We start from the raw sequence: 25,119 nt of genomic DNA, 5'->3' as shown, positions 1-25,119 counted from the left end.
TCCTCCCGGACAGAGACAGGCCGCCCTCCCCGCCTCCCCTGCACCATGAAGCGGCCGTGTGAGGAGAGCAGCTCGGAGGAGAGCGACGTGGAGGAAGCCATCGACGTGGGCAGTGAGAACATCTATCCGGGGTGAGTTTCCTTTCCTTCTATCATTTAAAAACCTGTAGCCTAGTCTGTCTGCATTATTTGGTTGAATAGTTTAATGTTAGTGATTTAGTAAGACCAAAGCTAAACACTATCCTTTAAAAATACAATAAAATAAGAAAGCACATAGTTTGTATTGTATTGTGGAAAATAAATGTAGCCTTTTAACTCACTGCTAATTGAGAAAAAGGGAGCTAGATATAGGCCTGTAAAGAAAGCACTAGATAGATCTAAACCATTTAGGCCTATGGGTTTATCATTATTTCTAAAATAAATATAGTGCTTTCATTGGTCAAACAAGCTTTCCTGCTATTTAAACTGATTTAGATAAAACACCATCAACATTTTATGGATTCAAGTTCATCATAATCTGTAATAGTTTAAGGATCCAGTAGTGTGTAAAAGTGTTACAGACTGGACCATCGGGGAGAGTCGGTCTATCAATATTTTGTGATTGAAGAATAGCTTTTTTTCTTTTTGCAACAACTCATTTTTAGTAGCCTATTCTTACCTAACCAGGTGGGTGGAGTTTCCCTCACAGGACAAAATGAAGAAAGTTTAGAGAATCTCAAGAACGTTTTTGAAAGTCATTTAATACACTTCTGTGGCTCTGACAACCTGTCATGATGTGGTTAACCGCACCCACCTGGTGCTCCCAAGTATGGTCAAACAAAATGCCAAGAATGACCTGTTCATTTTCTGAGTCGCCCCCCCCCCCCCCTAGTGCAAATATTTTGGTCCCAAAAAGCACAAATTCAGGATCATTTTGTCAACACAGCCAGGCCATATCTTTCAGTGAAAATATATAATTTATTTCTTGTTTCCTGTCCTATTTGCTCCGTGATAATAGGGTCACAGAAAGATCTAAGGACACTGTAACAATGGACGCTTGTAATGTCAAGGAATTTAATTCTATTCCACTGCTGTGTTCATTCTAAATGGCTCTGAATTAAGCAAACAAATCCAGGCCATTTGGTTATCAGCTGTACTTATTTGATGGTGGTGTGTGTGTGTGTGTGTGTGTGGGGGGGGGGGGGGGGTAGGGGTATGACATTTCAGACTTCTTTGCTTTTCTGTTTAATGAGTTGGTAATTTGTTTTTCCCTTTCTCAGTCACATGAAGGGATCCTTTATAAGATGTGGATCACCGACCACAACCACTCAAGTTATGGCGAGGAAAAAACGCAGAGGGGTAAACGTATTACTATTACTATGAATACTATTCATATTCATATTTTGTCTTAAGATTGACAGGCTAGCTTCGGGGAGGGAGAATTTACGCTTTTATCGTCTTCCTAATTGTCAGATTATTGAGAAGAGACGCAGAGACAGAATCAACAGCAGCCTGTCAGAGCTGCGCAGACTCGTCCCCACGGCGTTTGAGAAGCAGGTGAGAATCTGTTCCTTTCAGAACACAATGCCAAACGATACAAAACTCCACACTCAAAAAACATGGGCTTCATCAGGGTTCTTCTAAGATCCAAATGTAACCAATAAGCAGCAGGGCTCCTCAGCAGATATCACATTGCTTAAATCAGTATATGACTGAGGGTGGGCATCCGGAGTGCAGCAGTAGATTCCTTCCAAACCAACACGAGAGTCGCAGGTTCGAGCCCCCGTGTTAGCTCTGGCTTGGTTGGGCATCATCCATGGCTGCTCTCCCTAGATCAGCAGAGGGGGTGGAGCATTTCTGAGGTTAGGTTGAGAAACACGTTGCTTTAAAGGTTTCTTGAAGAACCCCCTGATATTACAGGTCAGGTTTCCTGAACCCTCTGGGGTTCCCATGTGGTTGCAATCAGAATAGTCCCTCAAGCTCTTTTCATTTTGAGAGTGTGACAGCCTACCAGCTACATCAGGTGGAGCACAGGTTCAACAATATATAATTTGCACGTGAATGTGAGGGAGAATTGCCTGAAAGCCCTCCGGGGGATTGAAGTGGCATTCTTCAGGCAGCATATTACACAGAGTGTTCCCCAAACTTTTCAGTAGCCAGTCAGATTGAAAAAGTAGCCGGCTCATGTTCGCGGCGTTTGTTCCAGTGGTCCTTTCCCCAATTAATAAACAAACCTCAAATATGTATCCATGAGTGTGACAATTGAAATAATACAAATAAACATTCTTATAAAGGCCCAATGCTCAATTTAATTATAAATAAAACAATATCCATATTGCAAACACAAACAGGCAATGTATATTTTTAAGAACAAAGAAAATACGAATAACTATGTTTCCCACAGGATTTGGAGAGATTGTGGTGGGTAGACCTTGCTTGGACCCTCTTGGGGGGTTCGGGGGCCCATGCCCCCTGTAAGAAAAATGTGTACATTTTAAACTAAAATGCATAAATCTGGTTCACTTTGAGAACCAATTTAAGAGGCTAGATCAGGGGTGGGCAATTATTTTTCATGGGGGCCCACATGAGAAACCCAGATTGTTGCCGGGGGCCGAACAAATATTGTCATGCCGTAACCCAGGAACGTTGATGATAGAGAGGACCACAAAAAAAGTTTGCTGAGGGTTGGGGGCCAAACAGCGCTGGCGCGGAAAAATGTTGGGCATTTGAAGTCAGGTTTAGAGGAATAACTCATTTTAAATTAACAGTTGTGATGTCATTATTCAGTCTTAAACACCAATATTTGATCCTTTTCTCACTCACTCCTATGTCACCACTTGCTCTCCCTGCAGGGCTTGAAATTAACTTTTTTGACCACCTGCAAATATGGCTGCTAGAAGTTACCAGCCAATTAGAATTTCCACTAGCCGAAATGTTTTTCTTGAAATAAACCAGAATATGAGTGGGTTAATTTAAGCATAAGTATCAGTAAGTGGCCCGGGATTCTCAAAGCCTGCGTTGAGGGTCACACAAGAACAAAAATGCACTCTTGATGCTAAATAAATCCAAAACCAACGAGTTCATTATTTACAGTTTTACTTAATTGTAGAACAGTCATTTCTTACACATGAGATTACTTTTAGCCTTTTAGTCATAAAGATTATTGAAAGATATTCCATATTCCAGACTGAAATGTTATAACACAAGTGGAGTATTGGCCAGAATGACATGAACATTTGGACACTTATTCAGCGGGTATCTTGTATGTTGCGTTCAGGTGCACTGTATTAAAAAAAAAAAAAAAAAATGTACAGTGTATAAAGTAACCGGTAGGCCAGAGGCCAGTAGGCGGAGAAATAGCCGGCTGCCGGGGCTTGGGGAACTCCCTGATTACAGAATCACAGCAATGTAAAATACACAATTTGAATGCATCTAATAAGTTCAGAGATAGTAAAAAAAAAACAGACATAGTTCAGCATACTCGCCAACAATGCTTCCCATAACACCCATTACATATACGTATAATGAAATAGTCATAAGACAGAAACACACACAATATAAGCAGACCATATTGAAAATATTAGTTAGTTAAGAGAAGTGATTTCAGTGCTCTTTTGAACTGCCCTGAAGACAAATTCAAACTAATTAATGCCAGAGAATTCCATATTTTGGACCCTAGAATATACTAAACTTCCCTCATCACTTCCCATGTCCTGGCCTGACTTTTGGCCTGTTCTATCAGGGTTCAGCTAAACTGGAGAAGGCGGAGATCCTTCAGATGACCGTGGACCATCTGAAGATGCTGCAGGCCACCGGAGGGAAAGGTAAGAACTGGTATCACCTCGACTGAATGGAAACCAGACGAGGTCTGGGAATTAAGAGTTTACTTGCTAAGTGCTATATATCCATATTTCCATCCATATTTTGGAAATAAAATCATCACGAGGTTCATCATAGTCTTGCGATGTCAGACAATTGGAGATCTCCACCCAGTACCAATCGTCTGGGGACTTCTGGCTCCAGAATGGCTGCTAACAAACCTACGCTCTGTTGGCACCTTCCCAGGAAATGATGCTCTTCCCTCATTCTGCTCCACAGTGAAACAAACTGGAGTTACAGCCAATCACTGTAACATGGACAGATATACAGCCAATCACTGTAACATGGACAGATATACAGCCAATCACTGTAACATGGACAGATATACAGCCAATCACTGTAACATGGACAGAGATACAGCCAATCACTGTAACATGGACAGAGATACAGCCAATCACTGTAACATGGACAGAGATACAGCCAATCACTGTAACATGGACAGAGATACAGCCAATCACTGTAACATGGACAGAGATACAGCCAATCACTGTAACATGGACAGAGATACAGCCAATCACTGTAACATGGACAGAGATACAGCCAATCACTAACATGGACAGAGTTACAGCCAATCACTAAAATGGACAGATATACAGCCAATCACTAACATGGACAGAGATACAGCCAATCACTAACATGGACAGAGTTACAGCCAATCACTGTAACATGGACAGAGATACAGCCAATCACTGTAACATGGACAGATACAGCCAATCACTGTAACATGGACAGATACAGCCAATCACTGTAACATGGACAGATACAGCCAATCACTGTAACATGGACAGATACAGCCAATCACTGTAACATGGACAGATACAGCCAATCACTGTAACATGGACAGATATACAGCCAATCTGTATCTGTATATGACCTCTGCATGTCTCCGCCCCTTCTGTATGAAGGGCCACCCTAAAAACTCTGGGTTGAGTTTTTAAACTCCAATTGTTTCCACGCAGTTTTAACAGCAAAAGCTGGGAGAAACTTTTCAGTCTCTAGTTGTGAAGCGGATAAGAGACTGAGAAGTGAATTTAATGGTTGCAGTTAAACAGTCAGCCAGGCAGTTAACCAGTTAACAGTCAGCCAGGCAGTTAACCAGTTAACAGTCAGCCAGGCAGTTAACCAGTTAACAGTCAGCCAGGCAGTTAAACAGTCAGCCAGGCAGTTAACCAGTTAACAGTCAGCCAGGTAGTTAACCAGTTAACAGTCAGCCAGGCAGTTAAACAGTCAGCCAGGCAGTTAACCAGTTAACAGTCAGCCAGGCAGTTAAACAGTCAGCCAGGCAGTTAACCAGTCAGCCAGGCAGTTGAACAGTCAGCCAGGCAGTTAAACAGTCAGCCAGGCAATTAAACAGTCAGCCAGGCAGTTAAACAGTTAGCCAGCCACTCTATCAATCAGTCAGCAACTAAGCAGGCAGACAGCGAGTTTGTCAGTCAGTCAGTCTCAGTCAGTATCAGTCAGTCAGTCAGTCTCAGTCAGTCAGTCAGTCAGTCAGTCAGTCAGTCAGTCTCAGTCAGTCAGTCAGTCAGTCAGTCTGTCTCAGTTAGTCAGTCAGTCTCAGTCAGTCAGTCAGTGGCAGATGAAAGGAGTGGGGGGCAGCAGCCCATGGGAAAGTACTGCAGGGATGAAAGCAGCACTTGACCCTGAGCCGTGCTGTTTGCTTTCATAGAGCCTGTGTGTGTGTGTGTGTGTGTGTGTGTGTGTGTGTGTATGTACGTGTGTGTGTATGTGTGTGTGTGTGTGTGTGTGTATGTGTGTGTGTGTGTGTGTGTGGGGGGGGGGGTGAGGGATGGGGCAGGGGTGCGTTCACAGGCCGCCTCCCTGCAGCGTTTGTTTGGGTTTAGCCCGGGGCGGCGGGCAGCGTGTAAAGAGGTCTGCACAGAGGAGACAGAGCAAACATACAGAGCAGATAGCCGGCTCTCCCAGGGTCACAGAGCTGTGGCTGCTCTGTGTGTGTGTGTGTGTGTGTGTGTGTGTGTGTGTGTGTATGTGTGTGTGTGTCTGTAAGTCAAGTCAAGTCAACCGGAACTAACTAGAACACAGGGAATCTAGCTAATCTACAGCCTAGTCTGGCCTGTCCTATTCTGCTCTAGTCTGATCTTAGCCTGAACACTATAACAGGTCTACAGCCTATAGTTAGGCTGTAGCTAATCTATCACCTAACGGTAAGCTATTCTAACCTACCGGCAGCCCTCGACCAGTGATGGAGAGCACCGATGCCCCCCACCCCGCCCCCACCCCACACATAAGGCGTGGGAGAGAAGGCCAGGCCGGCCCCCCCTCTCACACACTGTGTGTGTGTGTGTGTGTGTGTGTGTGTGTGTGTGTGTGTGTCTGTGTGTGTGTGTGTGTGTGTGTGTGTGTGTGTGTGTGTGTGTGTGTGTCTGTGTGTGTGTGTGTATGTGCGCGCGCGCCTGTGTGTGTGAGAGAGAGCTGAAAGTTATAATTATAATTGAATTGGATAGTTTACCCTGATTTTCATTGCAACATATTCTCCTAAAATTTTGACATTGCAAACTCTGAAACACATGTGTGTTTGGACACATGATGTGTGGACGATGTTCTTGACTCTGGTCTCTTGAAAGTTAGGTGGTTGGACATTCACAGGTTTGTCACATGAAGAGCAGACACCTAGATGCTCTCTCTCTCTCTGTCTCTCTCTCTCTCTGTCTTTAGGTTATTTCGACGCCCATGCGCTGGCGCTGGACTTCCTGTCTCTGGGTTTCCGGGAGTGTGTGACGGAGGTGTCCCGCTACCTGAGCGCCGTGGAGGGCCTGGACTCGGGCGACCCGCTGCGCGCGCGCCTCCTGTCCCACCTGACCTCCTGCTCCTCGCAGCGCGACGCCCTGACCGCGGCGTCCCGTCAGCCCCACCAACAGCACTACAGCCAGCAGCCGCAGCACCCCGCCTTCCACCCGCACTGCCACTGGGCGGCCGCGCTCCCGCCTCCTCTCTCTGGCGCCTCGCTCCTCTCGCTCTCGGCGTCGGCACAGACGTCCTTTCCCCTCGCCCTCCATGCCGGCTTCCCCCTCCTCCCCCCCTCCCTCACCTCCAGCCCTCCCATCTCCTCCTCTTCCTCGTCCTCCTCTTCCTCCCAGACTCCTCGGAGCAGCAGCAGTAAACCCTACAGGCCGTGGGGAACTGAGGTTGGAGCTTTCTGACTGATGGCCATTTTACCGACTGCTTTTGTCGGCTGCGATTAACCCAACACGTTCTCGTGCCAGAGCGTCAAATTCCCATGTCGGCGTCACCTTGGCGTCACTCGTTAACACACTGGGTACACCTTCTCGTCACTTTTCAGATGCCACCTTTACGAGACCGTAACAATTATGTTTATGCACCTAAAATGACTTGGTTTGGGTTAGGGTTAGGGTTAAATAAGAATGTTAAACGTGACTTAGGGTTGAAATGTAGACGTTGAACATGCTGGGACGTGAACGCCGGTCTCCGGTGTGAAAGGCGAATGTTTACACCCTCCTTCACCCCGACCGACCACAACGCCCTGACTGACCACAACAACGCCCTGACTGACCACAACACCCTGATTGACCACAACGCCACAACGCCCTGACTGACCACAACGCCCTGACTGACCACAATGCCCTGACTGACCACAAGACCCTGACTGACCACAACGCCCTGACTGGCCACAACACCCTGACTGGCCACAACGCCCTGACTGACCACAACACCCTGATTGACCACAATGCCCTGACTGACCACAACGCCCTGACTGACCACAACACCCTGACTGGCCACAACACCCTGACTGGCCACAACACCCTGACTGACCACAACGCCCTGACTGGCCACAACACCCTGACTGGCCACAACGCCCTGACTGACCACAACACCCTGATTGACCACAACGCCCTGACTGGCCACAACGCCCTGACTGACCACAACGCCCTGACTGACCACAACGCCCTGACTGGCCACAACACCCTGACTGGCCACAACACCCTGACTGACCACAACGCCCTGACTGGCCACAACACCCTGACTGACCACAACACCCTGACTGACCACAACGCCCAGACTGGCCACAACGCCCTGACTGACCACAACACCCTGACTGACCACCAACACCCTGACTGACCACAACGCCCTGACTGACCACAACGCCCTGACTGACCACCAACACCCTGACTGACCACCAACACCCTGACTGACCACAACGCCCTGACTGACCACCAACACCCTGACTGACCACAACGCCCTGACTGACCACAACACCCTGACTGGCCGATGTTTTCATCGATTTCAGAATGGACGGCGGGAGTCGTCAGTTGGTTTACTTTGGAGTTAGTTAAAACGCTAAAGGACAGCTTGTACGTCAGTATCAGACGCCAAGAACACGAGGAAAGCGATGGAATTTGAGGCCCTGGGATTGAGGAGGGTCTGGCTTAACCTCTTAGTTCCTAATCTACTGACTGGATTTACAGACTATTCTTAACTGCCTGGTTTAACAGAACATTTTTTACAACCAGTTAACGATTGAAGTGGGAATCTTCTGACCATTGTGTTTTTAACGCCTGACCTAAACATCTATTAACTGGTTAACCTTTGAGGTGGGAGTCTTCTGAATGACTGGTTTTTCACCGTTTTCCACCTGCTGATTTAACTGACTTACTGGTTTCACTGACTCACTGATTGACGGACCGGTGGAGTGGCTCTGAAGCTTCTGTTGAGGGTTTGCCCAAAGAACGCATAAATGCAGGATGTAAACACTGAAGAGAACTGAAGCGTGTGTTTTGGTAAATGTGTCCCTGTCCTAAGTTGACATCATGTCCCTCATGATGTTGGCATCTTGAGACTTTTTTTTTTTTACTTTTGATACACATCAAGTTTTAAAATGTTTGGTTTAACCCCTCACACACCAGGAAGATACTAACCGACAAACACTGATGAACCAAAGGTTGCTCCTGAGATAATCAATGTGTCAGTGGATAGTGCTGCTGTAACCCATCTAACAAGAACGCCTGTAAATATGTACGTACTGAGAGGTTGAGAACAAGCCCTGAGACAGTTGGTGTCAATTAAACTTCACTTCAATTACAGACGTCAGATTCTTGGAGGAGATAATTACCAATAGTTACAAGAGACATGACATCTTGTTGGAAACAGAGACAGACGGTAGCAGTATCATCTCTTCCTTCTTGACAAAGACATAGGACCCCTAATTTACTCCATATTAGGGCCACAGACCTCCATGATGAGATCTCTCTCAAATCTGAAAACATCTTTATGGTTAGAAATGATTTTGTCCAGAATTGTATGACTACCGTATCTGTATTGCAGGTAGAGAGATAGGTAGCTATGGTCAAAACAGCCATGCTTCTACGACATTATCTAATTGTGTTACTTCTTATAAAAGAAACAAACTTCAATTTGTTGCAGGACCCCCTGGAAAGTCCCTCAAGGACCCCTGGTGGTCCTCAGACCTTGTGTTGAGAACCACCCTACTGTAGCAAAATGACACATCGGCTTTGTCTCGTCTGGGAGAGCGATGAACACGTGGTTGTCTCGCTCGAAAGCACAACATCTTGGGAACTCTGAAACACGGATGATTTATGTGAAGATTACGTTCCTCCGCCATGAAAGGATGATGTGATAACAGAAGGAATTGGACATTTTCACCTGTTCATCATACGAAAAGCTGAGAAGCCTCCAGTTTGGAGACGGGGAGATGTAGGCCGACCCCAGCCTGTCAGCTTTCAAACCATGCCAGGCGAATTTGAATTCAATCGAGCTACAGTAAAAGCAAAGGAAATTGCAGTGCATTGTTTGGAGAGTGGTAGGAAGCTTGTTGTGCATTTTCTTTTAAGCATCACCTGCCAAATCCCACTTTAACGGATTGCTATTAAACAAGTTATTTTCTTTTGAAACACAACAGTGTTTTCTATTCAAGCAAATAAGCGTGAGTGAATGTGGCGTCTCCTCATGGCGTCGGTCTTCCACTCCTTTCTGGTTCTTCTGTCATTCCTCTCTGTGTTTGTGTCTATTGCCCGGGTTCACGTCCCGGCCGGCTCACCTCATTTACTACTCTGGCGGTCAGTTCAAAGCGGCGGCCCGGCGTGAGAACCGTGTCGGCTGACCGGGCCAGATTGACGGCCTCCGGAGCGTTCCCAGGCCTGTCACCCTGTAATCCCCCCATTCCGCTGGGAACGCCGCGCTCGCTGTGTTCTCCTCCTGGACCATTTAACGGCTGCAACAGTGATTCCAGTGTGTAAATCACTCCTACAGACCACAAGATCAAGGCAGGGAGCACGGAGGACTGGATTATCTGTGTGTGTCTGTGTAGGTTGTGTGTGTGTGTGTGTGTGTGTGTGTCAGTTGCTAAGCCACCCACGGTAGCCTACCTGTGTCCGGATCAGTGTTGGGGGTAACTCATTACAAAAGTAACATATTACATGTAATATATTACTTTTAGCAGTAACTCAGTAATATAACTTATTACCAATAGGATTGCAGTAATATTATACCAGTTACTTTGTCAAGTAACACAAGTTACAAATTGAGTTAAAAAATTTGTATCAACACATTTAAATAAAGATACAATCATTTCCTAATTAAATTGTGTCTTTGTATGCAATTAACCACTATAGATGACAATAACAAAGGAAAATAATAAAATTTAGAATTTTGGATGGTTTACACTGACTGCAAGATTTCAAGAAGTCTTTTTCGGGATGGTTCCCGGGCGGCGATGTCATTCTGCTACTGCTGTTATTACGGTGAAAGTAATGCAAAAGTACCGTAGTGTAGTAAGTAAAGTAAAAACTCTACACAGACAGTAATATTGTAAAGTAACTTATTACTTTCAAATGAAAGTAATGAGTAATATGTAGTATATTACATTTTGAAAGTTACTTGCCCAAAACTGGTCAGGATTTGGGCTTCTTTATCATTCAGTAGGCCATCTCTGAAATATCTAGCCTAAGTGTTAGCATTTTGTTGTCAACCAATGGACCCATTTCACAGCAACCGTTTTGAAGTGGTAAAAGCAGGAAGTAAAGCAGGTGTAACCAATACCATTAATTACGATTCCATTCTGTGCCAGGGCCCTCGTTAGTGTTAATGGTTACACCTTCTTTACCTCCTGCTTCACCACCTCAAAGGGTTGCTGTGAAAACAGCCTTGTTGATTTAATTGTTAATTGTATGTTCCAGCATGGCTGCAACACATTTTTACACTGTGCACAATACAAAATACATTATTGTTCAAAGCCTTTTGGGAGGATGATATCAGGTTAGATTCAAGCACAAACTCCTATCTCAAATCTCATAACAGAATGTGGAGGCTGAGAGAAATGACATAATTTCGTTTTAATTGAATTATAATATTTTGCAACAGTAAACAAAACAATTGTGTTATGAACACAACTTGTGGAGCACCAAGGGGAGAATGATGGACAGTTACTCAACACAGTGGATGCTAAAGAGTTAGCATGGAGCAGCAGAGCTGACGTTCTGCAGGATTTTGGTGTATTATGTTCTCATCGCTTGACAGTTAAGTTGACCAAAATCAAAAGCTTTGTTTGTTCCTTTAACAGAACCAATGGCAGAATGTACAATGAAGTTTATCTCGCAACTCGTCCAGGAGCTGCTTTGTCACGCCCCTTTAGCGGCCTCCTTACTGCTTTGGGAAGCCTTTCACGTTTTATGGAACGCACAGCACGGAGCAGCACGGGGCTGTGGGTTCAGCCAGGCAAAGGTTTAAGCATGGGGGGGCTAGGTTTAGGCATGGGGGGGCTAGGTTTAGGCATGGGGGGAATGGTTGGGGTTGATCTGGGAAAAGTATGTAAACACTGAAGAGAAGTGAAGCATGTGTTTTGGTAAATGTGTCCCTGTCCTAAGTTGACATCAAGTCCCTCATGATGTTTGGACTTAAAATCTCAATCCAGTAGCCGTCCGGATCCTGTATGAAAGCCAGATCCTTCATTTTACCTGGAGGGAGAAGAAGAGATTAGTACTGTAGGACTAGGACACACACACACACACACACACACACACACACACACACACACACACACACACACACACACACACACACACACACACACACACACACACACACACACACACACACACACACACACACACACACACACACACACACACACACACACACACACACACACACACACACACACACACACACACACACACACACACACACACACACACACACACACACACACACACACACACACACACACACGGCCCCGAGCTCCACCTGCTGGTGGAAACATATATTGGCCAACAGCATAATGTGTGTGAGCATTACGCCAGGTGAGCAGTATGGAGGCATTTGATGTTGCTTTTTTCAGTTTTTTTGTAATAGGCCCTAATAATAATTTGGTATAAGAATAGTTATATGAATACTGTGACATTATTCAATTCCGTGCAAGGGTAAGGGCAAGGGCACCTACTGTAAGTGGAACACATGTGGCTGCCTTTGCACGGAATTGAATAATATCACCATATTATATAGCTATTAATATAGCTTAATTAATTAATACATGTGGACCTACATGGATTCACTCTCGTGTTCAGTAACTCCAGATTCAGACTTGGATTCGGACTCAGGTAATAGGGACTTGACTTGGACTCTCCTTTGGTGACTTGGACTCTCCTTTGGTGACTTGGACTCTCCTTTCATGACTTGGACTCTTCTTTGGTGACTTGGACTCTTCTCTCCTTTGGTGACTTGGACTCTTCTTTGGGGACTCAGACTTGGACTCAGACTGGAACACTGGGACTGGTAAGTGGTCTTGGACTTGAATAGAACACTGGCAATATACTTGTATGTGAAATGAAGGGACAAATCACATATGGGAACAAGCACCATGTTGCTCCCACATTCTTCCAGAGGTCTTTTTCAGACGATTCCCAAACATTTGAAGACCTGGAAATGACCAAATAGATTTTCCAGTCTGTTCCAGACCAGCAGGAACCCAGAGTCTGTCTTTCTTCTCCTTCTCTTTAGTCTTTTAGTATTTCTTGTTATACGTTGGTAAATATTCTTTCCTATTTCTGGCTGTCATGATTGAAAAGGTGGTTGGCTCAGGAAGTGATGTTACGGGAACGGATATAACGTGCTGGGAAGCGGCCATCTTGAGCTCTTTACGTGTCCATACAGAAGAAGAGAGACGGCGTCTCCCCCTTTTCATTTTCTTTGTATAAAGTTGTTTGTCAGTTATGTTGTGTTAAGCGTCTTCATGGACGAGATGGTGTCTCCATGCTGAACACCATCCACTCCACCGGCTGAGATGTCCGGAGAAGGCCAATGCAACACCTGGGTCCAAACGTGCCAGTTTCCTGAGGTGAGCTACACTCCCAGTCTTTAATGACAGCCATGTGGTTTTCATGTTGCGGGGTGCGGTGTTATTTGTTGCCTCTCTAGACCGAGCTGGCTACAACTATTTTACCCAACCTGTAAAGCTGTGTTCACACCGAGATATTTATTTTTCGCTCTGTCGCTTGATTCAACCCTTTGGAATCGCTCTGTCGCTCTGTTTAAATCGCTCGTCAACAGGCACACGAATTGACGGACATCTGTGGGCTATAACGTTACGCATTGTCATGATGTTTGTCGGGATCATGTCTATGTTCCCCGGGTTCTATGTTTCCCGGGTTCTATGTTCCCCGGGTTCTATATTCCCCGTTTTTCACTAACCTCTCCCAGCCCCCACGCCAAACCTAACCTCCCCCCATGCCTAACCAAACCTAACCTCCCCCCATGCCTAAACCTAACCTCCCCCAGACCCTAACCCAAAACCTAACCTCTCCCACCCCCACGCCTAAACCTAAGGTCGGCATTGCGGGTGGTCGGCATAGCGGGTGGACACCATTTGGGAAAAACGGGGAACATAGGACCCGGGGAACATAGGACCCGGGGAACATAGGGATGACCCCTGTTTGTCCACTACGAGCCATCATAGTTGTTTACAAGCTAAGCCTATCAGCGTGCTCCTAACGCGAGCTCCATACCGGTAGTACAGACTTCACTTCATGTCAGCTGTCAGCCTGTCAATGCGGTTCGTTGCCACACAATAAACCAGAGGTTTGCTCCAAGCCAGTGTGATCCTTGACTCACTCTCACACAGCAGCCAATCAGCGTTGAACAGCGAGCGACTGATGCCAGCGTATTTTCACTCGAGTTGGGATATTTCAACTCGGGCGACGAGCGTATTTTCTCCCTATTGCTCTGTCTCTGTCGCTCGGACGCCCAGCGATTTTTCTCCCGGGCGAATATACGCTCAATCGCTCGTTTGCATTGACTTTGTATGTAAACTCAATGCCAGCGAAAAACTTTAATAGGTCGGTGTGAACGCAACTTAACACTTGTAACAGTGCCTACCAACACGAGGGTCGCAGGTTCATAACCACGTGTTACCTCCGGCTTGGTCGGGCATCCATACAGGCACGATTGGCTGTGCCTGAGGGTGGGAAGCCGGATTGGGGGTATGTGTCCTGGTCGCTGCACCAGCGCCTCCTCTGGTTGGTCGGGGCGCCTGGTCGGGGTGGAAAGGAACTGGTGGGAAGAGCGTGATCCTCCCATGTGCTACCACGTCCTACCGGTGAAGCTCCCCGCTGTCAGGTGAAAAGAAGCGGCTGGCAACTGCGCCTGTGGAACAGCCTCCCTGAACACCTCAGGGCAGCACAGACCCTGGACTCTTTCAGGACGCGCCTAAAAACCTTTTTATTTAGGAAGGCCTTCTCGTGTTAGCTTTTAACTATTGTCAAATGTATTTTTTGCTTGCGATGTTTTTAACTCTGTAGCACTCTGAGATTCTGTCTGAATGAAGAGTGCACTACAAATAAAATGAATTATTATTATTATTATTATGTGTCGGAGGAAGCATGGTGCTAGTCTCGGCTCTCCCCAGATCGGCAGAGGGTGGAGCAGCGACCGGGACAGCAGGGGGATAAATTGGCCAAGTAGAATTGGGGAGAAAATGGGAAAAAATCAGAAGGGGAAAAATAGACAACAAAGCACCGACCTTGATCAGGTTTCTTGACAAACTTCACTCCTTGTTCTTCAAATAATTTGCAGGCATCGTACACGTTAGGAACAGCAATGCCAATATGACCTGCAACAAGGAGGACAGAGCAGGCAGTGTTACATTGTAATTATGATCATTTAATAGTCTTTCAGTGGAATCATATGGTGATGATGTGTGCTGATTATGGGGAATTGTGACACAACTCTGCTGTCTGAACTGATCACAACAAGCACATTGAATTTAAAAAACTAAACTAAATGAGTTATGAAAGGAATTAAAAAAATTAGACGAATGAACAATGTGGGCTATTACCAAATCCTCGTGGTTCAGAGTTCCCGTTGTGGTAAGACAGGTCTTCATCTGAGTCTGATCCCCAGTTACTGAGACAGAGAGAGCGAGAGGGGGGGGGAGGGGAGGGGGGAGAGGGGGGGGGGGGGAGATGTGAAAGTGTTAAAGTGGACCAAAAAATCACACAATCTTTCTGTCCTTACGTGTCGCATAAAGTAAAGTGTGGAAGACACTGCGTCTGGATCTTACAATGGAAGCTCTCTCTGTATTTTTGACTGGGCTCTGGTGTTTAAAATAGGCTAAATGAAAGACCTAACTTTTTAATCTGACTTTATAGGGCTTGACATTAACGGATGCCCGGTTGCCCCGGGCAACCAAAAAAAGAAAAGGGCAACCATTTCTTGGCCTTTGGTTGCCACAGTGGCAACCACGTTTTAACAAACATGCAAAAAAAAATTTACAGCAGCAAACAGAAAAATGTACACCAAATAAATATGTTTTAATACTTGTGAGTGACATATGTGACATTTTATTGCTGTTTACAATCGGAACGATGTTACTAATTATCAGTCGGAACCTACGTGATGCATGCTGCACGTGCGGTGTGTTTAACGAGTACTGACTCGGAGGTGGCTGCTCGCACACAATCACAGCGGCTGCAAGACGCACCGTGAAGATGTCAAAAGCAGATGAAGTCTGCCTGGGTCCAAGGCAAGCCCCGACTAATAACGCTGTCGCTAACCTTGCGTCAGCATCCACATCACAAATCGAGCTGCAAGACGATAATTCAATGAACAAGAACCGCGTCTGCCCGCACAGAAACAAAGGACGAGGAAATTATTTGTCAAGTCATCGAGGTACCCCTGCGTCTTTGAACGGGACGGAAAACTAACGCTATACTGCAAAGCATGTAGCCTACAACAAGCCTACAACATACACCTCGACCAGGACATCCTTCAAAAACTTTTTACCACCGTGTATATGTGCTGAGAAATAAGGAATGCTTTACATCCCTGCCTCGTCTGCCTGTAACATACGGGGTGAGAGAGGGAGCGCGGCGGGCCAAGGCCGCTTCTGGGCCTTCTGGGGCCCTATGCAACATCTTAGAGTGGGGGCCCCAAACCACTGTCATCATAGTATCCCTGAATGAACATGAGGAGGGTAGGCTACTTTATTATCAATAACGCTTTTAATTAATAAATTAAGCACAATATGAACAATAACTGTTGAAAAAAAAAAAAAAGTTCACAAATATTAGTTAAACAAATCCTTTCAGTGCAAATGCATTATAAAAACAAAAAATAAGATTTGTTTATAAAACGAAATTATACACATTATTATTATTATTATTATTATTATTATTACTCCTACAACACCCGGTGCGCACACTGAATAGGCCTATTATACTATAGACTATTATACTTACTTTTCTGTCACATTGTCATTATTAAGCCGGCTTATGACTGCATAGTATCTTAATTACTCAAAATATAAGGCGACTAAAAATGGCAACCATATTTTTATTCGGGCAACCACTTTTAAAAGTTAACGTCGAGCCCATAGGAGTAATGTTATAGCCAAGTGCATTCACACCAAGGCGAATTTCACAAATTCTGCACAATTTTTTTGCAGTCAAACTTGAGCGAGTGAAGCCCTGGTGTGAACGCACCTTTAGTCTTTAAGTTCTAATCATTGATTTTTACATTATTTGTATCCCTGGTGTTGATTTCTGCGATGTTCATATATTGATTGTTGATTTTTTTTTCATTGTTTGTTGTGAAGCACTTTGGGCTGCATGTTTGTATGAAAAGTGCTATATAAATCAAGTTGAAAAACAACACTGTAAAATAAATTTGTCAAACAAAGTGTCAAACAGTCAAGCTGTGTGTGTATGTTGTGTGTCTGTGTGTGTATGTGTGCGTGCGCGTGGGTAATGCAGTGTGTGTGTGTGTGTGTGTGCACGTGTTTGCGTGCGTGCGATGCGTACTGTGTAAGCTCGATGGTCGCTCGGCGGGAGAAGGTCCAGGCCGTCCGGTCCCCGATGTCTGCCGGGATCTCTGACTTGTCTTCATACCCCAGGAAGTAGTTGGTGAAACGCATCGAGGGGAAGTCGATTTTCTGGAGCAACCTGGGAGAGACGGAAACATAGACCGTATAGAAATATGGACGTAGCCACCGTGACGTCACCCGGTTTGTGGACTCCTGATTTGAAGCCTCGACTTTGACATTTTGACCGTCGCCATCTTGGTTTTTGGAGCCAGACGCAGCTTGTGCCATACTAGTGTGAGACAGGGGGTTTCCCACAGAGCCCCAGCAGCAGCTGCTATTGGTCTGTGGTCGGTGAGCTGCGCGATCACTGGACAGGCGACCTGTCCAGTAACATCTCCTTGAGTCAGGCTGTGGTTCCCACATGTTTCAAGGCCAGCACCAACATACCTGTGCCAAAGAAGTCACAACCATCTGGCTTTAATGACTACCGCCCTGTTGCACTGACCTCCATCATCATGAAGTGCTTCGAGAGGCTAGTCATGCACCACATCAAATCCATCCTCCCTCCCGCTCTGGACCCTTTTCAGTTTGCTTACTGGGCAAACAGATCCACCGATGATGCAATTTCCTCTGCCCTCCACCTAACCCTTACCCACCTTGACAGGAAAGACTCATATGTGAGAATGCTGTTCATTGATTTCAGTTCAGCGTTCAACACCATCATCCCTCAGCAGCTGATAAAGAAGCTGGATCTGCTGGGCCTGAACACGTCACTCTGCAACTGGATATTGGACTTTCTCACCGAGAGATCACAGTCGGTACAGGTGGGAAATAACACATCCAGCACCATCACACTGAGCACGGGAGTCCACCAAGGAGGAGTGCTCAGTCCCCTGTTCTTCACCCTGCTGACCCATGACTGTGCACCCAACCACAGCGGAAACCACTTCATCAAATTTGCAGATGACACAACTAGAGCCCGACCGATATTATCGGCCCGCCGATATTATCGGCCGATATTGGCGATTATTGATATATCGGTATCGGTAAAAAAAAAAAAAAAAATATCGGCCGATTTTTTTTTTTTTTTTTTTTTTTATAAATATATATATATATAAGTTATAGACAGCATGGACAGCATGTTGTGTATATTTGATATTTTTTCTTAACTATTTGTTCTATTGTGTTTTTGTATTTCTAGTTATTTATAATTATTAAATTCCCAGTTAAGTTTACTGTTTCATTGCATTGAGTTTATTAATAAGCTGTAAAATATCCTGCCTACTTCACATATTTGAATTCATGTCAACTCAATCATATCTTTGTCAAGTGTTTGATATTTGAGGGTTGCTGATGTGGTGCCTCCTCTGGTCGTTAGGGGCGCCTGTTCGGAGGGAGGGGAACTCGTTGGAATATCGTGATCCTCCCACGTGCTATGTCCTACCGGTGAAGCTTCCCCTGTCAGGTGAAAAGAAGCGGCTGGCTAACTGCCCATGTGGAAGCATGGAGCCAGTTTTCGGCTCTCCCCAGATCGGCAGAGGGTGGAGCAGCAACCAGGATAAAAAAATAAAAAAATAGCACTAATGGGGGATTAGCACTAATGGGGGATAAACATTTGATGATAAAAACAAAAATAAAATAAAATAAAAATATCGGCCGATATTATCGGTATCGGTAATTTTTTATTCCCTAAAATCGGTATCGTATCGGTTTCAAAAATCCCATATCGGTCGGGCTCTAGACACAACTGTGGTGGGTCTCATCAGTAACAACGACGAGACCAACTACAGGATGGAGGTGAACCAACTGGTCACATGGTGTGAAGAGAATAATCTCTTCCTAAATGTAGAAAAAACCAAGGAGATCATTATAGACTTCAGAAGAGCCCCTCCTCAACACTCCCCACTGACCATCAATGGTGCTGCAGTGGAGCGGGTGAGCAGCACCAAGTTTCTGGGGGTGCACATCTGTGAGGACCTCTCCTGGACCACCAACACTGTCGCAGTGGTGAAGAAGGCCCAGCAGTGCCTCTACTTCCTCCGGAAGCTGAGGAGAGCCAGAGCCTCAGCTCCCATCATGTGCTCCTTCTACAGGGGGACCATAGAGAGCATCTTGACCGGCTGCATCACAGCCTGATTTGGTAGCTGCACTGCCGCCAACCGGAAGACCCTGCAGCGCATCGTGAAAGCAGCCGGGAAGATCGTTGGTGCCTCCCTCCCCTCCCTCCTGGAGATCTACAACACTCGCCTGGGTCGCAAAGCCACTAACATTGTGGGCGACCCCACCCATCCCTCTCATGGACTTTTCTGCCTGCTTCCGTCGGGGAGAAGATATCGGAGCCTCCGGGCCCGCACCACCAGACTAGCTAACAGCTTTGTCCACCAGGCTGTCAGGCTGTTAAACTCTCTCCCCTCTCTTCCCTCTGCCCCCAGTCTGGACTGTTAACTTTTCACTGTACAACTCCCCTCTCTTCCCTCTGCCCCCAGTCTGGACTTGAACCCATATCCTCACTCAGCACCAGTCACTTTATGCAAAACTATTATGTCGCTTTGTCCATTTTATTGCACTTTTCTGCCATCACTATTTGCACTATCTGACTTTTATTACAGTGATTACAGTGACCTTATTATGACCCCTACGGTAGTATTTTAGTATTATTATTGTATGTTTTTATCTGTTTAATCTATTTTATCTTCGTATTTTATGTCATGTGTTGTCTCCTATCTGTATTTTGAGCGCACCGTGGATCGTGAAATACGGAATTTCGATGCTCTGTATGTCTTGTACATATGGTAGTGATTGACAATAAAATTGACTTTGACTTTGAATCACGCCTCAAAACATAGTCTGCTTTATCGTATAATTTTACTCTAAATGGGATCATAATTGACTAAATGAACATGATGCTGTATTGAAGAAGACTTGAAACTAGTGATTGAGATCATAAAGTCATTAGGAAAGTGTTTACTGAGGTCATAAATCATGTGAGAAGTCGGGTAATTTTCCCATTGACTGAGCAATAGCTCCTGACAGGCCATGATATAATAATGGTAGTTATATCACAGCTAAAGGTTTTTCTTAAATATACCATATACCGTCACACCCTGATTTCTCTGTCAACTCTCCCCTCAGACACACTGCATGGTGACAACAGGACTCACGTCATTCCTAAGATTCGGGTGTAGAAGTCCAGCGATTTGAGCGGGTTTTTGACCCTCAACATGGTCTGCTGCATCATGTAGTCCTGCAGAGAAAGAGGGACCTATTAGAGATAGGTATCCAGATAGGCTATATAAGAAACAAGGCAAAACAGACATATTTCTGATTGAACATTTTGAAAACATATGTTAGGGGGGTACGGTGGCGCAGTGGTAGAGCTGTCGCCTCACAGTTGGAAGGTCCTGGGTTCGATTCTCGCCTGGGACACTATGGACGCTGTGGTTGTGTTCCCCCCCATATCTTCAGTGCCTACTGCCCAGGTGGGTTATCTCGTCGTAAGGGCCTTTCTCTCTGTGTGGAGTTTGCATGTTCTCCCCGTGCTCCCCCAGGGGGTTCCTCCGTATATAACCCCCCCACTAAAAACATGCAGAAGATCAGATCGTCATCGTCATCCGACCAGTGACGACAACATCCGAAGTTGGTCCCCGGGCGCTGTACGAGAAAGCGACCACTGCTCCTGGCCTGCCCCTCGGAGGAAAGGACATGCCTGGATGGGTTAAATGCAGAGGACACTTTTCACCGGCCACCGTCAGCATGAGTGTGTTGTGGCCACATGCATGTATTGTGGTGTTCGTGTGACAATAAAAGACGGGCTTGTCCGTTTACGAGAGAGTTAGCTAATTACTTTTTACAACATAAACAAACAATTTTGTAAGACTTTTCCCAAATTGATTGATACCACCCTAAACCTATGCGTTAAAATTTTTGATGTCATAAGACTGATGATGTCATTAGTGATGTCATAAGGGGGCACACACACACACACTCGCGCACATGTAAACTTGAGGGGCAATAACATTTGGTGAGCAACACACCCACACACCCGTGCCCGCCAACAGGGCAGACGAGGCCACGCAGCAACCGAGCTGCGTATGCGAGCTGCAGGAAGGGCTGCAAACCACGGATATGAATTCCTGAATCAAAAATACATTGAATATCAACAGTTAGATACACTAGGCCAAGGGCGTCAATTCAGTATGGCAAGCTAGGGCAGCCGCCATACCTTGGCTTCTAGCTAAATTTGAGAGAGAGGGAAGGAGAGAGCGAGGGGGAGAGACAAAGCGGAGAGAGAGATATGCGCACGGCCGGAAAACTCGCATCTGCTCGTTAAGCTTAGGACATAGGAAGGCAGCGCGAGGCGGAGCTCCGCAAACCGGGGGCGCTCGGGTCGGTGTTCAGAGCACCGCTGTTTACATAGTAAAGTGAATGGCCCATGATAAAGTCAAGGAAATGCAATTAAAAGTCAATGGAATGCCATTATGTTCAGTAGACTGAGCCCCATGCGTCGTGCGGTGCGCTCCCCTCTCTCTCTCTCCTGCTCTCTCACAGAGGAGGTGTGCAATAAGCAGATCTCCTTACTTACACCATTCTACCAATTATGTTGTTTGTTAAGCGCATACAGTAGCTACCTTCCAATGTCTTTCTTGACTGGCGGTTATAGTTTGTAGACAGAGTTACTGTATCCAGGGGCAGTTGGTGCATTTTTGTCCAGGGGGCTGTATAGACCAAATCAGCGGGATGTTTACATTTACTTCCGGGTACCCCTGGGTCCACACATTATAATGGCGGTGAACGGCACAAACTGACGTGTTGAAGACAAAAACAGACAAAAATGGTTCGTCCGTGTTGTGTTCTTGTTTAATATCATTCATAACAACACTTTCACTAACGTTAGTGGAGACCAGACTAGCTAATTTACCTGTTGGACCAGACCAGAGTAGACTTGACGCTAAATTAAATTAACGTGGCATCGGTAGCTCTGTCTGTAACGTTAACGAGTCTGCAAAAAAACAGCGAGTTTGACAGACAAACAAACGTTATTAGCTAGCTAACACTACATAAAACAAACACAGAAGAACGGCTAGATACGTCGGACAAGCATGTTTACCAACCGTTTAACCATTTAAATTGAAAGTAGTCGGCCGAAAACAACGAGAGGGTTTGACAGCATTTATTTGACAACACGCACATTTAAACCTGCCGCCTTCCCCAAGTGGTACCCGGAAGTAAATTTGTTTACATGGTGACATCACGGTGATTTGGTCTATAGCCTACTACCAGAAATTGGGCTGGGTGATCTGGTTGAAATCAATATCATGATAATAATCATGAGGATTTTCTTGATATCATTACTGTTGTTCATGCTAGGTTATTTGGAAATAAACACTCCAACAATAATAAAGTATTCTCTGGCAGGCAGGGATAATTAGTGTAACCCAGCCGTTTACAGAGGTTACACTTCCTCACACAGCCTATTATTGTTTTTACTGCTGTAGTGTGTTGGTCACGTTTAACACAAAGTAGGCTACATTAATGTAACTGTTTTGCAGGCTAAACATTAATATTTTTAGGGGGTTAGGGTTCCTTGTACAATTTACAGCATTATTTTTTATGCACAGCCTGTTGTGAGTCAGTGAAGCAAATCACCAAAAAAATAAAATTAAAAAATGTAACACTACATGTAGGCTATATCATTCACTGGACTTTAAAAAAGCATGTTTACTATACATGTCACATAACGTAGAAATAACTCACCAAAATTGACTATTGCACAACCGATTTCACACAAAAAAATCCACATGCTCGTTTCCTAGGCTCGCCCTGCAGCTCGCATGCGCAACAGGTTAGACCGCATTGCAACACAGCAGGGTTTGGAGAGGGAGAGGCTGGACAGACACACAGACAGACAGAGCAACCTCCATGAAAACATGAGGCTCCTGCCTTCAGGGTCCATTACCAGGGGCGTTGTTAGGATTTCAGAACACCCAGCGCTCAGGCCAGAGGAAGTCACAGAACCATAGTATATCTTTGTCCCTCTTTTGAAAACGTCAGGTAGATCCATGATATCCATATAGTTCGATTTGCGTCCCGGCATGGAGCCTATCTCCATGCACGCAAAGCATGCAGGCTCATGTAAAATAACTGGACCGTTCTGACTACTAACTCGAATTTACCACGACCCAATGCACTCTGTGTGTGGGCAGATGCACTCACAATGGAGCGTGGATGGTGAGAGGCGACAGAAATCTTGAACAATGTCAAACTTCACTTAGGAGTCATTAGGACTACATAGAAACTTCTTTTTGAGAAAACATCCAGGGCTTTACGTAGACGCCCAGGCCTAACCACAGTACCTTAGTGATGGGGTCTCCTTCTTTGCAGGCATCGGACACAGCCTGGTCCGTCAGCCCCTTCTCTACCATGTTCACCGCTCCACAGCTCAGCCTTCACTCACACACAGCAGAGAGAGCCACCAGCTGGCTGCTGGAATGAACACCCACACAGACACTCCCCCTTACCTGTCGCTGCCTTCAAGTGCTCCTCGTAAACTCTTCTCAGTTGCAAAATTTGCTTGTCGATGCATTCAAGAGTTCTCTGGCTGGAAACAATTACAGCATGCAATGCAATTGATGTTTTGATATGGATTGATTTCACACACCCTCTTCATGCTCTAATCCAGGGGTTCTCAACGTGGGGTCCGGGGACCACCAGGCGTCCTTGAGGGGGTTTCAAGGGGTCTCCAATTGTTTTATCAAGTTGACAGACATGACCTCTGTTATACGGATGGAGACTTTGGTTCCTGAGGACCAATTCACTTAAAAGGTTTTCAACCATATAGGACCCGTTTCTAGATGATAATATATGTAACCATAATATAATAATATATAAGATAATACATAAGACATTTCTGACAGCACTTGGACGCAGCATGACTTCCCACAAGGGCAAAGGGGGTCCTGGTTTAATTGGAGAGTTTTGTGTTTCTGTCCGGGGCGCGGCCGCAGAGTCTGCTGCTGCCTTCAGCCAGAGATATCCATAAGCACGCTAGAAATTATCATGCAATATTTTTAGTCCTATTAATATTTGTTGTTACAATGTAATTTCCCACAGGAATCAAATCCAACATCAAGTCTCATCTTCAGCCATTCCATCTGCTAATTTTGAGCTGGGATGCTTCCCCTGAAGGCAGCACAGCAGTGGAGCAGCTTTCCATAGGTTTCAAAAGGTGAAACATTCCTGATGTGCTGTAGTGGAGCCTGGCTGGGGAAACCTGGAGGCTCATGACACGGTGTAGTAGGGAGAAATATGCAGGAGACAGCAGCTGCAGGTCTGGACATGACTGACAAGACGACATGAGAGGAGCGGAGAGGTTTCACTGTCTGCAACACCCACTGCACATACATGTTTTGTATAGTGGGGAAAAACATACATTTGAGTGAAGATATCTGAACAGCAAGATTTGAGATTTGTTTGCTGTCTGCTGTTAATCTTTAATTAAAAGTGCATGATTATATATATATATATATATATTACCTTAACAAAACTTTATTGTGAATCTCTAATTGGGCCATGTTCACCCCAAAGCGCTGACAACTTTATTTATAATGACATGATATCTATGAGCTCCTGTCAGATGGGTGGTGGGTGTTGTTCTCGCACGTGGGCTGGGCCGGGATGTGGCTGCCTGGCTCGGGGGCGCGCCTGGGAGGTGGGGGTTTTGAGGGGGGCGAATGGAGAACTAAACTGAAGAGAGAATAAATAAATGCACCAACCTACATCAGACTGGCTTCCTCCTACGGGCTTGGGAGTGATCCCCGGGTGTTTTTTTTTTAATCGGTGGACCGACCACCCCCGACAGGTCTGGGGGGGGGGGGGGGGGGGGGGGGGTCCACTGCAGCTTCCCCCACAAAACACCTGAACTCTTGAGAAGAGTGAAAATTGTCACTCTTGAACTCTTGAAAACTAAAATTATTT

The 25,119-nt window shown here is 45.6% G+C and overlaps 2 protein-coding genes across 2 annotated transcripts; one reads left to right on the top strand and one right to left on the bottom strand.

Annotated features, from left to right (window-relative positions):
• Positions 1-45: 45 nt before the first annotated feature.
• Positions 46-7,018, top strand: hey2 (hes-related family bHLH transcription factor with YRPW motif 2; the record flags this gene model as incomplete). Its single annotated transcript, XM_083643741.1, has 6 exons — positions 46-131; positions 1,259-1,337; positions 1,452-1,535; positions 3,721-3,802; positions 6,534-6,844; positions 6,917-7,018. The coding sequence occupies 6 exons, from the start codon at positions 46-48 to the stop codon at positions 7,016-7,018; spliced, it is 744 nt and encodes a 247-aa protein (XP_083499867.1).
• A 4,148-nt stretch (positions 7,019-11,166) lies between these two features.
• LOC310782637 (lactoylglutathione lyase-like) lies at positions 11,167-23,600 on the bottom strand. Its single transcript, XM_083643326.1, has 6 exons — positions 23,499-23,600; positions 20,307-20,389; positions 17,144-17,284; positions 15,181-15,248; positions 14,866-14,955; positions 11,167-11,806 (listed from the first exon to the last, which is right to left on the bottom strand). Exons 1-6 carry the CDS (start codon positions 23,565-23,567, stop codon positions 11,712-11,714), a joined length of 546 nt encoding a protein of 181 aa, XP_083499452.1. The 5' UTR covers positions 23,568-23,600; the 3' UTR covers positions 11,167-11,711.
• Positions 23,601-25,119: the final 1,519 nt, after the last annotated feature.

The sequence above is a fragment of the Poromitra crassiceps genome (assembly GCF_964638095.1).
Source record: "Poromitra crassiceps genome assembly, chromosome: 9".
Classification (NCBI taxonomy): Eukaryota; Metazoa; Chordata; class Actinopteri; order Beryciformes; family Melamphaidae; genus Poromitra; species Poromitra crassiceps.
This window is presented reverse-complemented; position numbering and strand designations above follow the sequence as displayed.

What these genes read in the sequence shown, in the direction of transcription:
- LOC310782637 (XM_083643326.1), bottom strand. Translation starts at nt 23,567, where the DNA reads ATGGTAGAGAAGGGGCTGACGGACCAGGCTGTGTCCGATGCCTGCAAA. An exon ending in AAGGAGACCCCATCACTAAG is followed by an intron (nt 20,390 to 23,498) that starts GTACTGTGGTTA and finishes CTTTCTCTGCAG; the next exon opens with GACTACATGATGCAGCAGAC. An exon ending in ACCCGAATCTTAGGAATGAC is followed by an intron (nt 17,285 to 20,306) that starts GTGAGTCCTGTT and finishes CGTCTCTCCCAG; the next exon opens with GTTGCTCCAGAAAATCGACT.